The 27,934-nt window shown below is 37.5% G+C and overlaps 1 protein-coding gene across 3 annotated transcripts in view; it reads right to left on the bottom strand.

The window, feature by feature from the left end:
• The window catches only part of LOC127451802 (limb region 1 protein homolog), a 67,631-nt gene that overhangs the window by 19,931 nt on the left and 19,766 nt on the right, over window positions 1-27,934 (bottom strand). For all 3 annotated transcript variants that reach the window (XM_051716762.1, XM_051716770.1, XM_051716751.1), the window contains 7 exons: window positions 21,565-21,691; window positions 21,386-21,454; window positions 19,781-19,845; window positions 19,602-19,674; window positions 10,130-10,216; window positions 5,439-5,515; window positions 784-861 (listed from right to left, as the gene is read on the bottom strand). In XM_051716762.1, the coding sequence (XP_051572722.1) occupies window positions 784-861; window positions 5,439-5,515; window positions 10,130-10,216; window positions 19,602-19,674; window positions 19,781-19,845; window positions 21,386-21,454; window positions 21,565-21,691 (576 nt within the window). The remainder of the gene's footprint in view (window positions 1-783; window positions 862-5,438; window positions 5,516-10,129; window positions 10,217-19,601; window positions 19,675-19,780; window positions 19,846-21,385; window positions 21,455-21,564; window positions 21,692-27,934) is intronic.

Here is a 27,934-nt window from a genome sequence, read left to right as displayed (position 1 = left end):
TGTCCAGAAAAAAGATATGCTGCGCCTGCTTTGTTGTGGGATGAAAGAGGAAAAAAACTGCCATAGCTATGAGGCAGGGACAGAGGGTGGTAGTGATGAAGTGAGGTGAGATAAGACCATCATTGTATGGAGGGAAAGAAAGAGTGATTGAAAACAAAACAATGTACTGTACAGCCCCTTCATGAAAGTAGGAAATGATGGAAGAGTTCCTGTGGACCTGTTAAAGTCACCTGTTTATGCACAAATGAGTGGTAAGCTGACTTGAACCCAAATTCGACAAGCTGTAACTTGTTATTAACTTGTCAAGAGAGCAAACTGACACTGTCTTTGCACAGTGACGTAGCAGAAACTTGCTTATCATTGCACGACGGTTAAATGATGGTGTCATTACTGCAGTTTGATTGAAAGGACCACGAACAAGTACTCAACATTCAACTCATCACCAGGTTAAGACACATGAAGATTGTGTCCAGAGTTACACACATGTAGAGTGCGTGAGCGCTTTTCAATTGACATCAAGTAGAGCAGACGGGTGCAGCTCTGATAAAGAGCATCAAACAGCAGCGACATGATACAAATCTCTCCCAGCCTTTTCTTCTCCACACACACCTGAGCATATCTGGAATTCAGTTTGTGCTGAGGATGTACTTGGTTTTAGCAAAACATAGCAGGATAGACAGGGGGAGGCAACCAATGAGGGAAATAGAGAGAGAAGTGTGCCAGAAAATAAGGTGAGTGAGAGGGACAGAAAAGAAAAATAAATCCAGAGCAAATTTTTCTTACCGTTGAACCCTTTGGCAAAGCGGTCTCGTCAACAAGCAAGTACACAATGTTCAGGGCAACCAGAAGAACAGAAATTGTCTGCAAGCAGCACAGAAGAAAAAAAAAACAGACATTATAAGACAGAAACAAACAAACAGCATTGTTACTAGGGTGACCAAGAAAAAAATAATAAATAATTATAATAATAATTCTAGAGGTCTGCAACCCGACCAGAGATTGATGAGACCCAACAAACCATCAGGTTTTGGGCACGGTTTGTAATTAATAAAAAATACATAATTATTATAAATATTTTGTTTTGCATGAATATGTGTGAATTATATATATATATATATATATATATATATATATATATATATATATATATATATATATATATATATATATATATACACACACACATACATACATACATACACACACACACACACACAGTACTGTGCAAATGTATTAGGTACTTAAGATGTTTCACAAAAACATTAGTCTTAAGATGGTTATTTATATCTTCAGCTTTAGTGTTTCAATAGGAAAAATACATTTTAGACTCCCAAACATTACTTTTGCAAATAGAATAGAATAGAAGAACAGGGCACTCTGCAAGAGATGGCATTGCCCCACAGAGACCCCCACTAAACAGAGTCAGTCTGGTATTACATGAAGAGACAGAAAGCAATTGAGACAGCTTAAATAGATAGAAGAACTGTGGTAAATTCTCCAAGAAGCTTGAACATCCTATCTGCCAACAACCAAGAAAAACTGTGTCCAGGTGTACCTTGGAGAAATGGGGGAGTTTTAAAAGCAAAGGTGGCCACACCAAAAATTGATTTAGCTTTTTTATGTTTACTGGACTTTGTATGACATTAAGTGATAAATGAAAACTATTTATGGCATTATTTTTGAAGACATACTCACTATGCAACATTTTTCACAAGTGCCTAAAACTTCTGCACAGTACTGTACACACACACACACACACACAGACACACACAGGCAGCCAAACGTTTGGAATAATGTACAGATTTGAAGTTGGTTTTTAATTCACCAATGTGACATTCAACTGATCACAAAGTATAGTCAGGACTTTACTGATGTAAAAACCAGCACCATCACTATTTGAAAAAAGTCATTTTTTATCAAATCTAGACAGGCCCCATTTCCAGCAGCCATCACTCCAACACCTTATCCTTGAGCAATCATGCTAAATTGCTAATCTGGTACTAGAAAATCACTTGCCATTATATCAAACACAGTTGAAAGCTATTTGGTTCGTTAAATGAAGCTTAACATTGTCTTTGTGTTTGTTTTTGAATTGCCACAGTATGCAATAGACTGGCATGTCTTAAGGTCAATATTAGGTCAAAAATGGCAAAAAAGAAACAGAAACTCGTCAGTCAATCATTGTTTTGAGGAATGAAGGCTATACAATGCTTGAAATTGCCAAAAAACTGAAGATTTCATACAAAGGTGTACACTACAGTCTTCAAAGACAGAAAGAGATGTGGAAGGCCAGATGTACAACTAAACAAGAGGATAAGTATATCAGAGTCTCTAGTTTGAGAAATAGACGCCTCACATGTCCTCAGCTGACAGCTTCATTGAATTCTACCTGCTCAACACCAGTTTCATGTACAACAGTAAAGAGAAGACTCGGGGGTGCAGGCCTTATGGGAAGAATTGCAAAGAAAAAGGCACTTTTGAAACAGAAAAACAAAAAGAAAAGGTTAGAGTGGGCAAAGAAACGCAGACATTGGACAACGGATAATTGGAAAATAGTGTTATGGATCTTAACCCCATTGAGCTTTTGTGGGATCAGCTAGACTGTAAGGTGCGTGAGAAGTGCCCGACAAGACAGCCACATCTATGACAACTGCTCCAGGAAGTGTGGGGTGAAATGTCACCTGAGTATCTGGACAAACTGACAGCTAGAATGCCAAGAATCTGCAAAGCTGTTATTGCTGAATGTGGAGGATTTTTTGATAAGAACTCTTTGAAGTAGTTTAATTCAAATTGTAATAGTAATTTTTCACATATTAATGTCCTGGTTATACATTGTGATCAGTTGAATATATATATACACACACACACAGTATATATATATATATATATATTATATCCACAGTGTGTGTGTGTATATATACAGGTGCATCTCAATAAATTAGAATGTCGTGGAAAAGTTCATTTATTTCAGTAACTCAACTCAAATTGTGAAACTCGTGTATTAAATAAATTCAATGCACACAGACTGAAGTAGTTTAAGTCTTTGGTTCTTTTAATTGTGATGATTTTGGCTCACATTTAACAAAAACCCACCAATTCACTATCTCAAAAAATTAGAATACATCATAAGACCAATAAAAAAACATTTTTAGTGAATTGTTGGCCTTCTGGAAAGTATGTTCATTTACTGTATATGTACTCAATACTTGGTAGGGGCTCCTTTTGCTTTAATTACTGCCTCAATTCGGCGTGGCATGGAGGTGATCAGTTTGTGGCACTGCTGAGGTGGTATGGAAGCCCAGGTTTCTTTGACAGTGGCCTTCAGCTCATCTGCATTTTTTGGTCTCTTGTTTCTCATTTTCCTCTTGACAATACCCCATAGATTCTCTATGGGGTTCAGGTCTGGTGAGTTTGCTGGCCAGTCAAGCACACCAACACCATGGTCATTTAACCAACTTTTGGCAGTGTGGGCAGGTGCCAAATCCTGCTGGAAAATGAAATCAGCATCTTTAAAAAAAGCTGGTCAGCAGAAGGAAGCATGAAGTGCTCCAAAATTTCTTGGTAAATGGGTGCAGTGACTTTGGTTTTCAAAAAACACAATGGACCAACACCAGCAGATGACATTGCATCCCAAATCATCACAGACTGTGGAAACTTAACACTGGACTTCAAGCAACTTGGGCTATGAGCTTCTCCACCCTTCCTCCAGACTCTAGGACCTTGGTTTCCAAATGAAATACAAAACTTGCTCTCATCTGAAAAGAGGACTTTGGACCACTGGGCAACAGTCCAGTTCTTCTTCTCCTTACCCCAGGTAAGACGCCTCTGACGTTGTCTGTGGTTCAGGAGTGGCTTAACAAGAGGAATACGACAACTGTAGCCAAATTCCTTGACACGTCTGTGTGTGGTGGCTCTTGATGCCTTGACCCCAGCCTCAGTCCATTCCTTGTGAAGTTCACCCAAATTCTTGAATCGATTTTGCCTGACAATCATAAGGCTGCGGTTCTCTCGGTTGGTTGTGCATCTTTTTCTTCCACACTTTTTCCTTCCACTCAACTTTCTGTTAACATGCTTGGATACAGCACTCTGTGAACAGCCAGCTTCTTTGGCAATGAATGTTTGTGGCTTACCCTCCTTGTGAAGGGTGTCAATGATTGTCTTCTGGACAACTGTCAGATCAGCAGTCTTCCCCATGATTGTGTAGCCTAGTGAACCAAACTGAGAGACCATTTTGAAGGCTCAGGAAACCTTTGCAGGTGTTTTGAGTTGATTAGCTGATTGGCATGTCACCATATTCTAATTTTTTGAGATAGTGAATTGGTGGGTTTTTGTTAAATGTGAGCCAAAATCATCACAATTAAAAGAACCAAAGACTTAAACTACTTCAGTCTGTGTGCATTGAATTTATTTAATACACGAGTTTCACAATTTGAGTTGAATTACTGAAATAAATGAACTTTTCCACGACATTCTAATTTATTGAGATGCACCTGTGTATATATATATATATATATATATATAAATAATTCATAAAATTATATATATACACACACACACACACACACACAGTATATATATATATAAATAAAATAATAATTCAGAAAATGTTAATGTACTACATTATTTAAGCACACAAGTGAAGCATTAAAAAAAGACAATAAAAAAAAGTGGCTTTAGAATGCAATATATTGTTTATTTCCATATTACTGAACATAAGCCTATCATTGCCCTACAGTTCACAGCAATCCATTTTGCAACTGAATTCGTCAATCAGTCTAAGATTTATTATAAGGGCTTGTCTTAGGATCCGTCAATGTACACCTGTGTCAGACGGACGCTTCTGGAGCAACTCGGTTTCCCCTGAGCTCTCACTCACAGACACGCACGAGCAGATAAGTAAGGGACTGTTCACACTGTTTTTGCATGCATTTGCTCTGCAAAGTTTTTCAACTGTTTTTCCATGTAAAAATAAGCTGGACGTCGTCTTTGACCTCATCTCGCTGTATTTTCAATGTCTCTTGAAGGACCGCCACATTTTTTTAGACACTGTGCAATTTCGAGTTTAAAATTTGATGGTACCGGTTGGATTGGATCACAAAGTTTCAGGTATGGGCTTCAATTTAATGCCCTTGCAGACCTATAAATAATTTGGGACACATCAGAGGTGTGGCCTGGTTAGTAGCACACATGCTTTTTACATGTTACATTGAAAAGATTAAATTCGGGTGAACCAATTTAGAAAATAGGCTGATGTGATTTGTGTTGTGTGTAAATGTCTGTTTTTAGTCCAACAATTGTTTGAAACCAACAGAAAGGAAACTGTAACTCATTTTGCTACATGGCTAGTAAAAATGTCATCCTAATGGTTATAATGATACCATTAAAACATGTACCACAAGGCAAAACACCTGACTTGAAATGTAAATAAATATACGTACCGTTCCAGCAAGCAGGATCAGCATCACTATGGGGTAAAGGAGATTCTTCTCCCAGGCTGAGGCTTTCTTTCTCCTTTCTGGGACAGAAGGTGAGAGAAAGGATTGTAGCACACATACAGTATGTCTGTCTGTCTGTCGGTCTGACTGACTGTGGAAGTGTTTAATGTGCATTTTTACAACAGCTTTAAATGACACCTAATCCCTTTAATTAGTCAACTCCTCTCAGCAGGCTGACAGAAAAACAATTAACTATAGGGAGTAGAAAAATCTGTGATTAATGGAGGAGAACTTCCAAACCTTAGTCTTTTGTTTAGCAAAACTATAAAATAAGGACACCGGTCATATAAGAACTCATTTCAGGTTTTATGATCATTTATTGCTTTGCATTAAATTATTTGTTGAAATAATAAATGATTCTAAGTTCAGTCGTGAAACTCTACATGGCCCAAGCTGACAGGTCCTTTGACATGTAATCTGTTAGCCAATTAACTTGCATACTCTTTTTTTTGTCTAACATTTAAACTGCCAAAGTTGTTTGCAGGTAATCTGGTTTCACTGCAGCCCGGTATTAGCCTGGATTAGCTCTTATTTTCTCTGCACTACCTTCTGTCGTTTGGAGAAGAGTGCAACCATTTGTTTTCTTTTGTAAATACACGCTGGCTGGTCTTTGACCATTGCACTCCTTGCATCTTGCGGTTTCTTTAGTGTCTCGTTCAGGACTGCCGCATTTTTTAGACTGTGTCAAGATAAAAAGAACTTCAAGTTTTTAAAAATGAGACATCCCTGGTCTGTTTAATTTGTTCTGAAGAAGTTCAGGGTGCAAAGAGGACTTCATGTGACTGTTAAGGCCCCGATTTACTTCCAGAGAAGTTCTTATAAATTTTTCGTTCAGAGATAAAAAGAAGTTCTGAACAGCCGAGCAACGGTATACTGTTTGCGAACATACAGACACCCGCCACACTGCTGTGGGAGGCATTTAAAGGAGCATTTAAATATGAAGATGCTCAGTAAAGCCTTAACTAATGTGACATTAAAATGTGTTATCAAATACTTTATGCCTCATTTTATGACTAGAATTCACACTAGATCAGTAAAAGAAGCTGTTTAAAAATGTTAATTTGTCTTGTTTAGATTCCGAATTCATGGCGTTTATGCACAAACATGCTATACGCGACCATAATATGTGCTGTTAAACTCTGTTATTATAATTTATTATGACATTGATACAACTGCAAAGATGAGTGTATTAAAGTGTTAATGCTCAGAATAAGGACAAAAGAATGATGATAGGCATGTCTTACTATAGACAGATATGTGAATGGCTTTCGCTACAGATGGCACATAAGTAAATGGGCACTTGAGAGTATTTTTATACCTTTTTTTTTGTAAAAAAAAAAAAAAAGGTTTTGCACGATATGGTCTTGCAGGCCGGTGTGTTCAAGTTGAATACTGACAAAAAATGTAAACAAAGTAGTAGGTGGAGCTTCAGGTCACACCTACCAATGATGTGGACCAATGGCAGCAACCAGTGTTTAGCAGCTGGTTAGAAGTTTTCCTAAAAGTTCGCCCAGGCGAGCTGTTACGAACCACCGAAACGAACGCAAAAACACCTTTTTGGTAAGATTTTGTTCTAAATTATGTCATACCCATTCGTTCTTTGATTTAGTATGAAATATGTCTGAGCCTTTATACTGTTTCACTTGATTCCAAGTAAAGTTTCAGCACTTGATAAACTATTTTCTTTCCCCCTGTTGTTTAAGTGTACTGAGGGGCCACCCTGTTAAAACTGTGTATGTTTACTGTTACTATACTGTCACGAATGTTGCTTACGATGCTTACGTAAAACACAGCCTACTGCAACAATACTTGCTTGGAGAAGAAATTATAAAAAGAGTGAGTGATTTTGGGTTTGGGCTTGGGTTTAAAATCTGACCGATCTGGTAGAGTAGGGTCGGGTCGGGTCACACGTTCTCGGGTACAGGATTCATTTTAAGGCCCGTGCAAACCTCTGCACTGCATAACAAGTTCTCTCTCTGAAACCCTCTTCCTTCCCAGCACCACCTGTCTAGATCTGCTTTAAGGGGACTGTATGTATGTGCAGCAGCAGCATGTCTTACAAGCTCAACACTAGGGCTGCACGATTATGGCAATAATCATAATTGTCAATTAATTCCCTTGATATTGTAATTGCGGTTAATAGAATTCATATTAAAATACTTATTTGGGGTGAATCAACTGCATGCTGTATTTTTTATGTTGGTTATGCTTCCAAAACAAGCTGAGAACTGTGTTCCTGAATGACTTTATTACTGCTTTATATAAGTAAATCAAGACTAGTTACCTAAACGGTCAACTTCACTTTGGCCCTCTCAGAAACATAAAAAAACAAATTTTGAATAAATCATACAAAGAAGCAGGCAATGGACATGTCTCTGATTGGTTATAATGATCAACCACTGCAAAAACATACAGTGCATTCAGAATTATTCAGACCCCTTCATTTTTTCACATTTTGTTATGTTGCAGCCTTATGCTAAAATGCTTTAAAAAAAATAATTCACACCAATCTACACTCCATACCCCATAATGACAAAGCAAAACTTAGATTTTTGATAACTTTGCAAATGTATTAAAAAGACAAAACTGAAATATCACACTGGCATAAGTATTCAGACCCTTAACTCAGTACTTAGTTAAAGCACCTTTGGCAGCGATTACAGCCTCAAGCCTTTTTGGTTATGATGCGACAAGCTTTGCACACCTGGATTTGGGGATTTTCTGCCATTCTTCTCTGCAGACCCTCTCAAGCTTTGTCAGGTTGAATGGGGACCGTCAGTGGACAGCCATTTTCAGGTGTCTCCAGAGATGTTCGATTGGGTTCAAGTCCGGTCTCTGGCTGGGCCACTCAAGGACATTCACAGAGTTCTCCCTAAGCCACTCTTGCATTGTCTTGGCTGTGTGCTTAGGGTCATTGTCCTGTTGGAAGGTGAACCTTTGGCCCAGTCTGAGGTCCTGAGCGCTCTGGACCAGGTTTTCATTAAGGATATCTCTGTATATTGCTGCATGCAGCTTTTCTTCAACCCTGACCAGTCCCCCAGTCCCTGCCACTGAAAAACACCCCCACAGCATGATGCTATCACCACCATGCTTCACCATTGGGATAGTATTGCGCAGGTGATGAGCAGTGCCTGGTTTCCTCCAGACATGACGCTTGGAATTGAGGCCAAATAGTTCAATTTTCGTTTCATCAGACCAGAGAATCTTGTTTCTCACAGTCTGAGAGTCTTTTTTTGCGTGTTTTGCACTGAGGAGAGGCTTCCATCTGGCCACTCTGCCATAAAGCCCAGATAAGTGAAGTGTTGCAGTGATGGCTGTCCTACTGCAAGTTTCTCCCATCTCCACACATGATCTCTGGAGCTCAACCAGACTGACCATCAGGTTCTTGGTCACCTCTCTTACCGAGGCCCTTCTCCCCCGATTGCTCAGTTTGGCTGGGCAGCCAGCACTAGGAAGAGTCCTGGTTGTTCCAAACCTCTTTCATTTAAGAATAATGGAGGCCACTGTGCTCTTGAAAACCTTCAATGCAGCTGAAATTTTTTTGTAGCCTTCCCCAGATCTGTACCTTGACACAATCCTGTCTCTGAGCCCTGCAGGCAGTTCCTTTGACCTCATGGCTTGATTTTTGCTCTGATATGCATTTTCAGCTGCGAGACCTTATATAGACAGGTGTGTGCCTTTCCAAATCACGTCCAATCAATTTAATTTGCCACTGGTGGACTCCACTCAAAGCGTAGAAACATTTCAAAGATGATCCAGAGAAATGGGATGCACTTGAGCTAAATTTCAAGTGTCATAGCATAGCATATGTCAATGTGATATTTCAGTTTTTTCTTTTTATCAAAAATCTGTTTTTTGCTTTGTCATTATGGGGTATGGAGTGTAGATTGATGCAGCAGCAGCAGCAGCGTAAGAAGATCTAGTCCACTAAGACCAAGCCTACCAACTTGTAATATCCATTGTAACACCTTAAATTTATATAGTTGTCATAACTGAACTACCAGTTTTTTTCTGAGCTCAATAAAGTATCAATTAAATCTACATCCATGCAAGCATATATATAGTTCAGAAGCTTCTCTAACAGTGACTGAGAAACTCAAACATCAGGGCTTTTCCTGCTACACTCATGAACTGGGCCCAGAAGATCCTTTCTTTTTTCCATTCTCCATCTCAGTGTTCGTCATTCCTGTGCTGCTTTGTCCTCTACTCTTCTCTTTTCTCTCTCCGATTTTGCTCTGGCTGAGGTTGGCAGGGTTCCCTGCATATGCACCATGCTGCCTCTAAATTAATGACCTCACTTGGAGAGACAGCCACAATAAAGTTTGCATCACACTCCAATATACTAAGTGCCTTTGTGGCCTCCTCTCCTTCCAACTGCTCGTCTCTCTGGAATCATTTATAATACCCCAAAACACAAGCTGACATAGAAAATGATACAGCCATACCCTATTTGTCCACACTCCAAATGACTCTGTGAAAACTATCCACATTCAAATATGCACACACTTTAAAATTCAACAGTATTATGAAGAGTTGACATTGCAGCCTTCACATATCTGAAATTGAAAGTCTGCATAGGTTCAGCAGCACCGTTTAATTTAGTTTAATTAAATGACGTTAAAAACATTTCTCACCAAGTTTGTTCCTCTGATTGCGAATCATGTCCAGCTCTTTGTAGAGATGCTGAGAGTTTCCATGGAAATAAAAGTTGGATGTTATACCTGAATGAAGGACAGAAGGAACGGTAAAGAAAGACAGAGACAGTGAGGAATTGAAACAAAGAATGATACTTTAAATCTGTTTACCTTGGCTTATTAAGAGCCAAACACTGTGAAACATCAGTGATGTGAACATAAATCAGTGGTTTGAATGTTGTTATCTTTACTCTTCCTCAAGTTCCTACTTAACAAATCACAATCTGTCAGAAAGTCTGTCAAGAAAGAAAAACACATTCATAGCATTCACTGATTTAAAAAGAACTAGATGCAAGTAAAACCACTTTCTGCCAGCTTGCCACACTTCAACACAGACTGAAGGTCCTCAGCTACCCAGTTTAAGATCTGGGTAGCTGAGGAGTAAAAGTCCCGATGTATTTCCTACGAAATCGAAGAACGAATGGGTGTGAAATCATTTAGAACTAAATCTGGCCAAAAAGGTGCTTTTGCGTTCGTTTCGGTGATTCATAACAGCTCGCCAGGGCAAACTTTTAGGTAAACGTCTTCCCGGCTGCTAAACACCCTCTTACTGCCACTGGTCCACATCATCAGTTGGTGTTACCTGGACCTCCAACTACCTTGAGGCCAACAGCTAATTTTGTTTATGTTGTTTAGTCAGTTAAGATCAGTCAACATTAGGGATGCACCGATCATGATTTTTCATGGCCGATTCCGATTGCCGATTTTTTACAAGCAAATGGGCTGATTCGAACTGGCATTAAATGAAAAAATATCTGTAGCTATGTGAAATTAGAGGCAATAACTGCATATTAAGCACTAGTGGTGCACCATTCAGGAAATTTGAGGCCGATACGATCTCCTATTTTTTTAACAATAAGACTGGCCGATACCAAAGTGTCCTTTGCCACACTTTTGCAAGTTATATGCTGCAGTTATGTTTATCCCCCACACAGTAAAATTACAGTAACACTTTACAAAAAGGTTCAATTTGTTAATATTATATATCAACATTACTGTAGTTAACATGAGCTAATTAACTTAATGTTAGTTACAACATATACTAATACATTTTAAAATCAAAAGTTGTATTAGTAACATTAATGCACTATGAACTAACATTAACAATGAACAACTGTATTTTTATTAAGTAACATTATGATTAATAAATGCTGTAAAAAAATATTGTTCATTGTTTATTCATGATACCTAATGCATTAACTAATGTTAAAGAAACCTTTTTATAAAGCATTACCAAAATTACATTAAAATTACATTGCGAATTGCTAACATTTATTTGTATTGAAAACGGTTATGAATAGTTCTGTTGTCAATATCAAATATGACATACTGGCAACCAGTAAAAACCATGAGAGCACCACACACAGCAGAGATACTTTCAAAAATAAGAAAAATATATCCATTACAAGCTCTAAAACTGCTCCAGAAATCATTAATATCTATGATTTGTTTACTGTCTTTGGCATCTTGTTGTAATACAAATCACTAATTAAGCAAATGCGTGAAGTCGCGGTGCCGTTATTGAAGTTTAAACAGTTACATCTGTGATTAGTGGTATTGTGACTAATATTAATCTGATTTAAATTGGGATCCTCAGAGAATAGCACTGGGATGAGTGACTGATGTTGAGATATTGAGAGCACCTGGAGAGTGCGCATGTTTGATTGACACAGAGAGCACACGTTGAAGGGAGTGAAGCTAAAAGTGCTCATGATCGTTCAAACAGTCTCTGTAGCTCAACACAACATCTGATTGTCGTGACTCACGTCATGTATTTCCATGTTTATTTGTTGTTTAACTCATTTTTATACCTGTTAGCAGCCTGTTTATCCACTTCCTGCTCACTGTGCAATGAGTCAGAATTACTACCGTAATGTCTCTAGAAAAAAGGCAACTTAATATTCATACACGTGTAATTCTTACACATTTTTAAAAACAAACCGGCATATTCATGTGAATGTGAATTACAGCTTGTCTGAAAGTTTAAATTCGTGAATGCTTAGAATTGCCAACAACTCACTATCCAGAGGCCACACTGTCAGCAAGCGCTCATTCAATAGAGGAGCAGTGTATGTGTGATTCCTTGCGCTGCAAAAAAGATCGGCCCTAAATCTAGGCAAAATCGGCCGATCACGGATTTAAGACGAATATCGGCCGATTCCGATCGGTGCACCCCTAGGCTGTGTCTCGTTTGGAAGGATGCGTCCTCTGGAGGTCGCATCCTTTGAAGGCTGCAGTATACTGAGCGTCCTCCTTTAAACAAGTCTCATTTAAACGAGACGGCCTTCGTAGGACGAATGGAAACGGAACGTATCACGGTTGCTATGACAGCACGGCACTCTTTAACAAGCGCGAGCGCTTTGAGTGAGAAGGGAACAATGTCCCTCTGGAAGGGAATGCATGAGGTACATTTTAGGAGAGTTATAATGATATAAAGAGAAAAGAAAATAGATTTTACATGTGTACTTTTAGTCTAATACATTATTTTAATTATATATTAATATAATTATACATATTATATACTCTGCACCCATCTACTGAGGTACTTCAACTTGGGAATTAACATTACTTGCGTTTGAACATCATATTTACGGGCAAATTGGTGTTATTTTTTTTAGACATTGCCGTTGAAGCAAAGAATTGTGGGTTGTGAGTGCCCACGGAGGATACACCTCATGCATCCTCTGAATTCCCGTGAAAGGAGGTCGCATTCGAAGGCTGCATTCGAAGTGTCCTACTCACTTTTCTGAAACGAGACAGCCTCAATGACGTATGCGGCCGACAAATGCGACCTCCGGAGGATGCATCCTTCCAAACGAGACATAGCCCTAGTCAACATGACCACAGCGGTGTGCAGTTATTAGCAAACTGGTGCAAATTTACCTACATCTGTACAACTGTTCGTGTAGAGACATTTTCCAAGACCATGTCATGGGATTTTTTGGTTTAATTGGCCCACAAAAGGAATCATATCTAATAAAATACTCTCAAGTGCCCATAACAGTGTGTAATTAGAGCATATTATGACCGTGCATAGTGTGTTAGCTCAATAGCTCCATGAATTCAGAATGTAAACAAGACAATATATATATATTACTTTAAATCATCGAGTGGTTAAAACAGATTCTTTTACTTGCCTCATGTGAATTCTACATATAGAATGAGGCATAAAGTCATTGATAACACATTTTAAAGTCACATTAGCATGTTGAGCACCCTCATATTTAAATCCCACAACAGTGTCGCGTGTCTCAATGTTCGCAAACAGTATACCGTTGCTTGGTTTCAAACTTGTTTTTATTATTCCTGAACGAGGAAGGCAAAAAACTTCTCGCTGGAAGTACAGTACTGTGCAAAAGTTTTAGGCACTTGTGAAAAATGTTTCATAGTGAGGATGTCTTCAAAAATAATGAAATAAATAGTTTTCATTTATCAATTAACATCATACAAAGTCTAGTAAACATAAAAAACTAAATCAATATTCAGTGTGACCACCTTTGCCTTTAAAACAGCACCAATTCTCCTAGGTACACCTGGACAGTTTTTCATGGTTGTTGGCAGATAGGATGTTCCAAGCTTTTTGGAGAATTTACCACAGTTCTTCTATCTATTTAGGCTGTCTCAGTTGCTTCTGTCTCTTTATGTAATCTCAGACAGACATGCTGTTCAGAGACAAACTAAAGCTGAAGATATAAATAACCATCTTAAGACAAATGCTTTTGTGGCACATAAGATGCACAAAAGCACATCTTATGTGCCTAAGACTTTTGCACAGTACTGTATATCAGGGCCTTAAGAGTGAGCTCAATGCCCTCCATAATGTTCTGTCAGCGCAACTGAGCCATATTGTATGTGAAAGGGACATTTCTATTAAACCTTTAATTCTGCTTTCCTAAGCCATTTCCTGTACATATAATCACAACAATTCCAACCATTATAAAATCCTTCTACGCACCAAACAACAAGAATATCACAGTAGTTGGATATTCTAGTGCAAAGTCTAGGCCAGAGGTGTGCATGCTGTAACTGGTTCTGAAGGAAGAGGGGACTGAGGTTTCTTAACAACTTTGACTGTGTGTGTGTGTGTGTGTGTGTGTCAGGAGGTGAGATTGAGAGGGCAAAACCAGAGAGGGGTTCTCCAGGAAAACCACAGACTTCTGTTTCATTTAGCTCTTATTTATCTGTTTCATTCAGGGTTTTTTGTGCCTATTTTAGTGGTTCGTTTGCTCCTCAAAGCAGAGGATTGGTTTGCACAGCCTCGGGGGACACACACAGGCAGATCAGCAGCAATTAGTTCAGTGTTACACCGTTACTGGCGTGCAATAAAAACACAATCTTTCATCTTTCCACCGACATGGGGCTGAGAAGTCAATCACTTTGATCAAAACGTGATTATTATTATGATGATTGTACCACGCCCTGTCTGGTAGAGGTTCAAGTTCATAAACAAATGGATTAAAAAAAAAAAAAAAAAAAAAAAAAAAACACATAGCAGGTGTGTTCCTAACCGTGTACTTGTCTATACCGGTGATGTTTAGGGAAAATCTGTACCCTCCAACCAAACTGTGGGAACAATGCGACAGGAAATGTCACTAATAGCTGATCAGGACCAGAATGTTCTGCCAAATATGGCTCAAGTCTGCCCTGAAGGACTAACATAAGGTGAGTGTAAAGAAGAAAGCGAGACCTGGATAAGTATTGTTTTGTCGCACATGTTTTATGCAATAAACTTCCACAATTCATCAAACTTTCTTTCACAATGTCTTCTGTGATACCGCATATGACATCCATAAAAATAATATTTTTAAATTAATTATAAACGCAATAATAAAAATCTGTCAAGACTGCATCTGTCTTCATTTTAACAGGGTTTTTGAATTAGGGCTGGGCAATTTGTTTCCGATTTGATCAATTAATTCGAAATGATGTATTGATAAGATTTTTATTTTATTTTTAAATTGAGGAATCAAGGTTTTGCATAAAATATTAGCAAATGCTATAGTTAGATAAGTTGTAGATCCACCAAAGGCTGTATAAGTAAGAGGAAATAGCACTTGGCTTGATGCCGCTTGATCAGCTGCACATATGAACACAGCGGATTAATCAGACCATAACTGGCTTCTGCGTTGTGCACGTTGATGAACAAAATGGATCCCATTTCTTTTCTGTAAATACCCATAATAAAGATTTAAGGACGTGACTGTTACAGGCACTTCATATCAAATCATATCGATAGGTTATAAATGGGAGAATCAAACATCCACCGTAGGGCTGGGTGATAAGACGATGTAATCGTATATCGACGATGTCTTACAAAGATTCCAATTGCGAACGTATTCGACAAAATTGGGAAATGGCAAAACCATGGATCTGGGAAGTCTGCAAATATATTAAACAGTGGCCAGTGTGGGGGCCTGGGTAGCTCAGCGAGTAAAGACGCTGACAACCACCCCTGGAGTCGCGAGTTCGAATCCAGGGCGTGCTGAGTGACTCCAGCCAGGTCTCCTAAGCAACCAAATTGGCCCGGTTGCTAGGGAGGGTAGAGTCACATGGGGGTAACCTCCTCGTGGTCACTATAACGCGGTCTCGATGGGGCACGTGGTGAGTTGTGCGTGGATGCCGTGGAGAATAGCGCTAAGCCTCAACATGCGCTATGTCTCCGTCGTAACGTGCGCAACAAGCCACGTGATAAGATGCGCGGATTGATGGTCTCAGACGCGGAGGCAACTGAGATTCATCCTCTGCCACCCGGATTGAGGCGAGTCACTATGCCACCACAAGGACTTGGAGCGCATTGGAAATGCTGTTAGTCACAAAGACACGAGCTTGAAGTAACAGTTTATTATATTTTTAAGAACAGACAAAAGAAAAGCCGTCAATGCTCGTGTCTGATTCGCTGTTTGTTCAGAGGTGTGCAGCACAAGCCGGTCATGTGGAACAAGTGCATGTAAAGAGTTTTCATTCTTTTTTTTCTCTGTTTCATTTGTCTGAAAATGGTTTGCAAGAATAATGTCGTCTATGAGAATGCTGCAAATTATCTCCGATCATCTCAGGAGGTGCTGCGAGTTTAGTTTACTTTATTTCCATGCGGTTAGCATGCATTGTGAACCCAACTCTGCAGATTCAGTAATAAACATATCTCTGTATTAAAGAAACAAAGACGAAAGTGATTAAATCAAAGTAATACAAGACACGTTCACCTTGAACCTAAAACTGAGTTTTATTTTCTTTTCTTTAGGCAGCATTAACTGTATTACCAAAGCGCAATACAAACACAAATTCGATAAGAACACACATTTGCCAGTATTATTTTGGGAACACAATGGAATTTATTAGGCTTATTTATTATGATTATTATTATCTTTACATTTATAATTGTCTTTCGTTCTCAATCTGTAGGCTATTAGTAATTTTCCACCTGTTGTCATTGATGGATGCTTGCATGTTGGCAAATGGAGCCACTGGAGACAGTAAATGTTTAAATAAGGTGGTTAAATAAGATTTTTTTGATCACTTCGTTATTTTATTGCTTTTTCGTTTAAAGTGCAATTTGAATTTAGAAATGTCTTATGTTTTTCGTGTTTCAATAAATTAATTACATTTTAAAGCAAAAATCAATAAAGCAAAAAAATTCACTAAGCCTCGGCAGGGGGGTTGACGATGTAATCGAATATTGTGATATTTTTTAAGCCGATTATCGCCAAAATATTTTTTATATATTGCCCAGCCCTAATCCACCGCTCCTTTACCATGATGATTCAGATAGATCGCAAATTATTGCTTTGATCTGTGATGTGTTTCAAGAGTATTGCATCTACATTTGGGAAATGTTCATTTTGACAAAATTTGCAAGTTAAATTGTAATGATAATCATTTATCAGTTCATATTGCTGTGATGCTCACAGTATACAACACATAGCACCGCACACTCACACAGTGCTTACTGAAGTGGTGAATGCAGACTGTCAGATTTTAAAATGCAGCTATTTTAAGTTTAGTAAATTGCACAAGCTATGTTGTGATTTAAATCTTCAATCGTGCACATGCAGCCTTAATTGATACCATCTCAGAGATTGAAGTCCACAGGTTTAACAGTGCTTTTTTTTTTCTTCCTTTCACCATTTTCATGTCTGTGAAAATTACTACCTACATTGACTAAGAATTTCATTTTCATTTCAACTGATTTTCATTTATTTTACATTTACACTATGTTTACAAATTCCTGTGTGGTGCACTTTGTTTTATTTTTTTGTGCGTTTTTCTTGCACACCTATGTTTTCTATAAAGAACTGAACTTTCTCTAACCAGGTTGCCTACTCTACTGTAAAGAAGACCCTGCTATTTGAATCATGTTGAAGTTACTTATTAGTTAAGTGCAAGTAAAATCAACATGAATCTTGAAACATTCTTAAGTTTGAAAAACAAATCGAGATTTTATATTTATGCCATGTCACCTAGCCCTAATTGGAATAAATAAATAGCTTGCGTACAGCCCTTCAATTAAGGTGATAAAGGTGATGCTCAGTAGCTTTTCAGTAAAGGTGAAGCTGGCAGACCGAGAGAGGATGATATCATTCTTTTCTAAAGAAAATTAAACCGGTTCTGCATTACGTCAGTGGTAATTATGCAAAGCAGAGAGCCATACACTAGCAGGGAGAATTTTTGCAAGGTCACCCTGCCACTGCGCATCTGGGCAACAGAGAAAAGCATAGCAAGAGCCAAGACAGAGGACAAACAAAAATATGCCTGCACCCACACTAGTATGCACACAAATGCAACTAAAGACATAAAACTCCCATGTTGTACTTCATACAAGTTAAAAGACAAAATGACAGGAATGTACTCAGAATATAATATTTCAACAAATAAACACACAAAAGAACACCAAAATGGAGTGAATTTATAGTTATTAACACTTTAATCCTTATTAATGGCCTCAATTTCAGGACTGTACAGTTGCACTTAACTCTGCTGGTCAAGTTACAGTGCAGATCAGATCAGATCAAAAAGTGCACCTGTGCAATAGGTTTTTCATTAATAACACACTTATTTTTTAGCCAATATGAAAGGTCTGCAATAGTGCATTTAAGCATGCATCATCTAAATTAAACTGCAGCCAGTTGTATAATTTTTAGATAGAACATAGATAAGAGAGTAAAGCAAAGCAGACAGTTTTCTCTGAACTCTCGTTCCCCCATTTAAGCCACTTCACCTTGGTTTTGCATTTACGGTGTGAAAGAAAGAAAATTCTTTAAATTCCTGATAAGGTAAATAGTCTCTCTCCTTAATGCCTGAGCGAGATCTTCCTATAATGCAAAGTTCTTAAGCTTTGCCAAAATCGCATTCCGCATCCCTAGCGGCCTTTTGTCACCCAATCACAGTGACTGCCACTGCCGCTCACATCAAACGACAATCATAAAAAAATCGTTAAAACAGATTACAATTATTTTATCAGGTGTTCAAAGCATATCGGCCTTTGGTGCTAACGCTACAGAACCAAACAACTAAATGTGAGGCTATTGAAAGTCATCCATGGGATTTGGGAAACTGGGTACTATCATTTAAGATGATCTAGCTTACCTCCGTGAATTCAAAAGAAAAGCACATGTTGTAAGTTGACTGGCATCTGTACACTTTGCTGCGTGCTTGAGTTGAAGCAGAAGTCTAGTTTGGCTTTAAGACTGAACACTTCCTGCATTGTGGGGATTTTTATGTATGGAAATGAAAGCCAGCAAAAGTAGCACACAAATGTAAGCAGGGGTTTATCAAGCTCTTTTGAGTGAGGTATTCAAGACAGTGGACCCCCATTCTGATTTTGTCACCCCTTTATTTGTGGCAGTGAAAAGACTCATTACAGTGATATAATGTGAAGGCTGAAAATAATCTTTATTTAACAGTTATATTTAGCATATTGCTGTAATATTGCTGTACAGTGCTGTTATAACAACTGTTTGTCATGCTAGTCATGTGCAATGTTGGATCAGCTACTGAAAGTAAAGGTATGTGTAGAATATTGTTAATATATGTGAACATTGGATTTAGTCTTTCACTTTTTACTGTTGGATTTATTCTACATTTAAAATATTTTTCATTTCTCTCTTTTTTACTATGCATGTATAATATGGAATGGCATCATAAAGTAAGTTTTCAATGCTGCTTAAAGCCCAGCAGAGCAAGCCCTGAGCCATCAACATTGTGCTCCGAGCAATGCATTTATCCCCGGGTTGAACCAGGGTGATTGTAGCTGTAATAAGTGTCCTTTAAAAGTAACTTTGGATAAAAGAGTCTGCTACTACAAATACAGCACAATAAATGCTAGAATTTACAGAGTCAAATAAACTGCTGTTATTCAGCAGGGGGAAAAAAGTTTTATGATGTATCTGTTCATCATAGAAAAAACAAACAAACCCACCATTGAGTCTGCGCTCCAGGGCCTCTTCCTGCAGCTGAATACAATAAATCTGCTCATCCAGATCCTCTAAAATCTATACAGAAAGGCAGAATGAGAATGATAGGATGGGTCTTTAACAAATGCATCTACAGTTTGTAAGAAAACACACACACACACACACACACATAAATTGTACTTACTGTGGGTTTGACTAGTAACTGGCCCATCACTGTGAACATGCGTGACAGTCCCACTGGAGTACACACTGATGAAATGAGACAAGGAGCTGCTTTAAACCACATACTCATATGCACTTTCGTTTTTTCTATGGCAAGAGTATGAATGCAACCTTTGAACATGGAGATGTTTAAGTTTATACAATATGTAAGTACTGTACTAGTAAGAGCAAAAGTAAAAATGCATTTTGATTGACAGTAGGACTGGGCGATAATCAATATAATATTTATTTTATGTATTTGCAAGCATTTGCAAGTAAAATACAGTAAAATTAAGCTAAAATAGGCATTTTTCTATAACACAAGAATGAATGATATTTAATCATTTTCATATATAAACCAACTTATGCAGACATTTTAGAGTGATGAAGCTAGAAAAACTTTGCATTAACTCTGTCTTAAGAAACTGCACCCTCTTTTTGTCCTTCGGGTCATTTTGACCCATATTGAAAACCATTCCAAAAAAAAATAATTTATATATATATATATATATATATATATATATATATATATATATATATATATATATATATATATATATATATATATATATAAAAAACATTTATATTAATATAGTTACATAATTTTTTAAGAATAAAAAAAAAAACTTAGCCAACATTGGCGTAGAATGTCTCAATTTCCATTTATTTCAGTCACTTTTGGCATTTTATAATATCTCAACTATTACAACAATTTCTGATTTATTCTGCTTGTAGAAAATCAAAAGTGTACATTTAAGTGTTACAATTTTAGTACATGCCTATTTCACAAATGAATCATCTAAAATCATGTTAGTAAACCTATTTACTAACATATTACCAGTTAATGTAATAAAAAATACTTGTACGTGTTTGTAGACATGTGTGCACAAATGTTGTTTGAGAGGATTTATGGAATTCCGATTTATGGAAAAGATGCAGTGCTCAGTGAAGCAGGCGGGGAAGAAAGAAAGTATGGGGCTAATTTGAGATAATTTGAAATATTTTTTGGTTAAATTTGATTCATAGATTTACTCAGAACAATTTAAAACTGTAAAACATCCAGAAAGTCTGAAGGTTAAAGGTCACAACTGGTTCTTTCCATACATGTCGAAATTGACAATAGAAGGAACAATTGGTTTTTAATTGTTATTTTTCTTAAACAATTATATACAAAAACTAATTTTATTATTTATTTTGTTTGTTTTGATGGTCTTGACAAAGTCACAATGTTTGGTTCCAGTACCAAAAGTGATGCGGTATTTATAACTGACCCTAAGACAACAGGAGGGTTAAGAGTTTTGAACGATTCTTTGACATGGACTCTAATGCTGTGTTTGCTAATGAAGTTTAAATCAGAGATGCTACTGAAACATCTCTGTCTAAACGCTCTCATATTTACGAGTTGCGAGACAAGGATCGACTGTGAAACTAGTCAGATGACACAGTCTTTAGAAAACTTGACTATAAAAAGTCCACTCAAATCATCCTTACATTCACAATATCACTAGATTTTATAACGCCAGCAAAACCAATGTGAATATTCAATATATCACCCAGTGCTAAATGACATAGCTTCCCATGAACTCACTGAGCAACAACAGGCCACCCATCAGAGAGATGCAGGAGTAGAGGTATGGCAGATAGAATTCCCATAAATCTAGAAACGAGAGAACAAGACAAGCACAGTAAAACACAAAGGCATACATAACTGATACATAATTCGCACACATGTATCCACAGCAACAAGAGCAGGGTTAAGATTGATACCGTAGAGTGATTCCATGCTGGCAGCATCATTGTCAATAAGAGCAGACGCCACCCATACGATGCCCAGGATGAGGAGAGCCAACAGAAAGAGCATGACAAACGTCTCCAGCACACGAGACTTAATGCCCTGAAAACAACAGATAATCTCTTTAGTGTTCTCAAGTTTTCTCCTGCCTGTTCCCAAGAGTGATTCAGAAGCACACACGCACAGATCAGCAGGTGTAAATGAGGCTCTAATTGGAAATTTAGCTCTGCAAGCCCCAGGACTTCCCTATAACACTGACTCAACGTCAAGGCCCCCCCTCGCTACATAAATGCACACACACAACAATAGGTCAGCCAGACACACAAAGAAACTAACGGATTGACCCCCCTCCTCCCTCTCTCATTCATTCACACTCATACTTATATAAACAGTTATTGCCATGTCCGGTCGAAGTTTGTGGGTAAAATGAAAAAGGTGGCTGCTACTGTCTGAGATTAAGTCCAGAGGCTCATCTGGAGACTATTAGGAGTTTCATTTGAGTATTTTCCGGGTCAGTAAGTACTTGATGTGTGCCGTTTAACTCCATTCTTGATTTACTTGTGCCCCGAGAACACAGATAAAGATGTTGGTGACTGCAAGTGTTTGTAAACTGCATGACTGTGATGAGTTACTTCGCTATCTAAATGGGGATGTACTATAGACATCTATTGTTTTTCAGTTGTTATAGACTTGCTCTGACTCACATCATAACCCTTACAAGAAAACTTTGAGCCTCTTTAGAATTAAAAAACAAAATTATTTGTTTTATGATCAACTTTTCAAATGAGGATGTTCCCAAATGTCCTCAAAAGGAAGATTTTTGTCAAATTTAACTAACTTTTTGGGGGGCAATATTGTCTCAAAATTATAGCTGCCTATGTACATACTGACCAACTGTCTCTTCTTTCAACCCATGAATGATTTTCTAACATCTACAGTCTCTGGTTCCTTTTTAAATGACTGTCTCAGTCTTGGTCCTTAAGGCACTTCGTATGAAGTATTTTAAAGCACTTTTGATATTAAGAGAATCTAGAGCACCTCCAAGTGACTTTCTGATGAACAACATCTACCTCCAACAGACTCCTCTCAATGGATTTCTAGATGTGTTGTCAATGAATGTGTGTTATTGCATCCATGTTCGAAAGTATTACTGAAAAATATACAAACAATCTTGAACAATATTAGAGGATTTAAGATAACTTTAGGAAGCAGCAATGACACTCCTGTAGATGCAAAGTAATCAGAGCCACCCTTCAAATTAGTTTAAAGCAGGACAACGCAAGAAAACAAATATACAAGCAAGAAAACTGTGAACTGCAAAGTGAACAGCAGCTGTTCTGGTATCTAAGATGGAGAGAGATGTGGCAGGGACGCCAGAGATGGGATGAGCTGTTCTACTCTTGCCCAGCTAAAAGTGAACACTGCTTAATATAGCAACTCTAAAATATTCAGCATCTAGTCTTTCATGCACACAATCTCTCCCTCTCTCTCACACACACACACACACACACACACACACACACACACAAACACAGCAGTATGCGCTAATCAGACTGCTGCTAATCCTAGGTTGACTTCCAAGAAATATGTGTGTGAGTGTGTGTTAGTGAGAGTGTGAGAGACAAAGAAAGAGATACAGATTTTGATGTATTTAGATATTGTTGCATTCATGCATACTTTGTTAGTCTGAGTCACCCTGAGAGAGCGACCTTACACATCCTCATTACGGCATAGTCAGGGTCACACAAGTATAATTTTCTATATTATTGTCTGTGTAAAAAGCACATGTCCATGCTTTTGCTTGAAAAGACATGCAATCTTTTAAATGGTATCAAGGTATAGTCCCCTGTCAAGCTCCAGGAAGAAGACAGAAAAAGATGGAAAACAAATGAGAACAAAAAGAAAAAGATAAATTCAAAGGGACCAGATAAAAAGTCAGTCTTTGGGAAGAGCTTTCAGTGCCACTAAATTGAACAAACAAAAGTCCTAAAATGTATCTGGTCTAGCAACTGAAATCCACAAAACAGACCTTATTCGCAGCAGCACCACCTTTGATTTTTGACAGGAATGACAACAAGGCTGTGAGGGATATCATCAATGGGCTGTACTGCAGTTTAAAGTGTTTTTGGATCCTTCCGCAGGCAAAACTTTGAAAAAGCATCTTTCCAAGAACATTTAGTTGACAAATAACTCCAGACAACATTAGTTATGGAAATTCACATGTGATCTAGGAGCTTTTTACAGCTTTATATCATTCGTGCCATTGAAGAGATGGTAAGTCTGTCCCTCACAGCCTCGTTGTCATTCCCATTACAAATCAAAGATGGCAGTGCTGTGAATAAGGTCAGTTAAGGTTGGAAATAGAGCTGGGCGATATGACTACAAAAATTTTCTCTATATTTTTCAGCCTATTGATATTATTAGATATACAGTATATCTTGCTAATTATGTATTTGCTCTTGAATGGCTTTGAAGTGTTTTTTAATTAGAGAAACCACCATTTCATCTAAACAGCCATTGTAGCCAATTTTCACTAAATGAAAACAAGGAAGAATGATATTTAATCTTTTTTATTTATATGCACCCATATATGTACAATAATACATAGTAGTCTAATAAAAAGCATTATTTACCTCCATATATTTCTACTACAAAATTTTTATGAATGAACAGAGTGTGCAGAAACTACAGCTTCACTCATTTATTTTTTTGGATCCCAGTCGAATATGATTTAATACTGAATTATGATTGTTATAATGTAATTAAGATATAAACAGGATTTCATTCATTTTATACAATCGTATTAAATTCACCTGGAGCTATTTTGGCAGAACACTGAATGTTCACTGCAATGTCAGTGTGTATTTGACAGTTTAATGTTCCTCTTTACAAATCTGGTGAAATGCTGTTGTCTCCTTTTCTGTGATCCTGTGTCGTTTTCAAATCATAATATAATAACTTGTAGCAGTAACATAATGTAATGTTTGAAATCGTGCAAATATGTGAACCTGCAGCACTTCTTTTCACAATGTGCAGACAGAACAGCACATCACCCGTTTACTCCGAAGCGCACACAGACCATGTACTCATTTAATTAAAATCACAGCTTTTTGCGGTTTAATAATCACATACTGTATGACCATATTGCAATTTGGATGTTATTTTGATTAACTGTGCAGCCCTGAAGGATCTAGAAATTAGTCTACTGATGAGCTCTTTATTAAACATAGAGGCCAAATAAATAGCACATTAAAATCATTGTGATATTTACGATATTACTTAATTTTAAATCGCCAGCCAAATCAAAATCATGAATATTCGACATATATCGGCCAGCCCTAGTTGAGAAACGAGAATAGTTTCTTATTTGAAAAAAACGGAATACCTGAACTGTATGAATTTCATGACTTTCGGTTCCGTTAGTGATTCCCGAACGTGCTTTTTCTGCAGATGTGAGTGGAACATCATAGTAAAATATTCTGACAGTGTTTCATTCAATGCTGCCATTGAATAGCGCTGCACTTCAACTGAATCAATTTAGTGCGAAACATAATGGGAATCATTCATGAGACTTTTGTAAATATGTGAGTAAATTCGGAGTAATCTGCATGGAAAATGGACCTTCCTGAAAACTTTCTGCTGGATTCACGAATGCTTCATACCCCCCAGATTTGTTAGTAAAACATGTTTATGTTAGTGAATTCCAAACATTTGTAAATGGGGGGGGGATGCACGTACATTTACAATTATCAATATCCACACCCAGGAAAATGCCATATACAGAAGGCACCAGACTCGCTAGTAAATGCTGTTAATGCAGAACAGTATTGAAATCATTTTAATGAATGAAGTGCATTCACAAGCACAACAGCATCTCAAAGAAAGTGAGGACTTACTGTCATCGCATGTTTTTGCTGTCATCAGAGGCTCTTTTGTGAATCAAACAGTTATTAGTCAATAAAACTGATTTGACATGAAGCTTTATTGTAAAAAAAACAATAATTCTGTTCACGCTGGGAGGATGATGACCACCACCATTAACCTTCTCTGGTTCAGTTTATTTGTGAAACTTCTCGGGCAAATCATGACAGTAACAGTGATATACTTGCAACTGGAAGAATCTTCAAAGAAATGCTGTAAGATATTACAGATTTGCAAGCAATACAACAGTGTGTGGGCTTTTTCTATTTTTTCCCCATTGTATTGTGTACACACCTGCCCACGATGTGTTTATTTATGGGTTTAACAGTATTAGCATTAACCTTATGTTATCAACTGAACATGATTTACTGATGCCTATTCAATTATGAAACCTAAATTATAGTTCATATAAAATAAAATAAAATAAAAAACTGTTTAACCAATCACGTTAGAGGGCATTAATTATTCCGATAAAATCAAATGCAAACTGCGTCTTTCCACAAAATTTCAGCCCATGTCAAGATCTTCTGCTGGAAAAATGATAAGCAGAGTTTGGAAAAAAACTATACTTTGAAAAAAGAAATGCAAGCAGCAAAGAAACTTTTCTAAATAAGTTTAGGCCATGGTTTAAAAAGAAAAAGCCTATTTTTTTTAAGGTTAATTTCGCTCATTTAACTATTAGTAAATTGTTTCATTACTTAAGTTCTCTTCTATCAAAATGTAGTCATGGCAGCAGAAAACAAAACATTTGGATGTCTTACGCACAATTTAAACGTGGTCGGGAGCATGTGTACATTTTGTTCGTACCAACTAATGTAACCAACTAACGAAAACTTTCATGAATCCGAGAATTTACGTCAGAATGGCTTTACGAATGATTTAAACAAAAAAAAATTCTGTTCATGTTTCATGGATGAGGCCCAATGCATTTAGTGTAGTCTGACTTCCTCCACAAATGACTCAGGCTGGTTCTTTAAAATCTACAGTGCGAAACACACAGAGCGACCGGTGTAGTACGATTCCTAAACAAACTCCTAAGTTGATTCATTTGAATCTACAGCACAACCAGTGTACTCCTGTGACTTAAATCATGCAGAGCAGTTACCGACTGGTTGTTCATATGAACATTTTGTAGTTAAAGATACACATTATGAATTTTTTTTTAATCAGTGGAATTATATGTACTGTATATAAATTTAGGGACAATTATTGGATTTAATTTATCTCTTTGAAAAGTCATTAAAAAGTCTCACACACCTTGAAGTTTTGCGACAATTGTATTAATTGTATTTCTTATGTGTTATATCTGCTCTGTTGAAATCTAAAATAATCTCATCATTTGGCAACAGACTGCTGAGGGCAGTAAATTCAGTAAAAATAGCATTTCTTCTCTCCAAATATTTCTTCCTCAACAGTAATAACTGTTAATAAAACAGTTAAGGAATCGAAATCATTATATTTCTTACGATTCTCATCCCTAGTTACAATCACTTGGTGCATTTTTCCTGTGCACTACGATTTAACCTCCATGAACTATTAACTCCAACATCAGTAAAGGTTTACTATGAACAGTAGTCGTTACCTTCTCCTTAAGTCTGCTACACCAAGAGCAGTGTTAGAGACACAAAACAGAGCACAGAACACACAGGGGACATGAATCACTGTATATCAACACACACACACACACACACACACACACACACACACACACACAAGGGCCATTGATGTGTCATTCTGACTAATATGTTAGAAGCCCATCAAAAAGAAAAAAAGAACAGGATCTACGACTTGAGGAAGGGACTTCAGTACTTTTGAAGTTTGTGGGTGTGTTTCATTTTCTTTTTATCTCTCTTCCTACAGTGTCTCCATCTTTTTCTTGTTAGCATGAGGTGTCTAACAAATAAGACCTTTGAGAAAGGCTTCCGAACTAATCTGGGGTTTGTCAAGAACACAAACAACCTTCTCGCATGAGGTTTAAAGCCAAGAAAATATTTAAAAGAGTTAGAAATACATTTAGAAAAAAATTAAGGGGAAAGAGGCGCTAATTATTTGGTATGTAGTTAAAGTGATAAACACACTAAAATACCCAAGATGGCATGCAGTGTGCTTCTAGTAGCCTAAATTAGAGTCTGATGTCTACCCAGAACTGTTGTATGGCTCAGGGATGATGACGTTCATTTGCATGTCGGTAAAGCTTGCAAGAAACATCTCAATACATACATATATTTTCCTGAAGCTTGACTATGGGGACTATTATCCAATCCAGTGTTCCGACTTGTTTCCCTTTTCCTGTCAAAACAGAGAAACTCATATGTTGTCATAGAAACGGGCATAGAATGGGTCGCAGGCAGAGTAAATACGCGGTGTCATGGCCTCAGCAAGCAAAGCCTGGGAGCGAGAATCACATCTCAAAAATAAATATCA

The sequence above is a fragment of the Myxocyprinus asiaticus genome, chromosome 2, assembly GCF_019703515.2.
Source record: "Myxocyprinus asiaticus isolate MX2 ecotype Aquarium Trade chromosome 2, UBuf_Myxa_2, whole genome shotgun sequence".
Taxonomy (NCBI): Eukaryota; Metazoa; Chordata; class Actinopteri; order Cypriniformes; family Catostomidae; genus Myxocyprinus; species Myxocyprinus asiaticus.
Note: the sequence above shows the minus strand (reverse complement) of the source record. Positions and strands in the feature narration are given on the sequence as shown.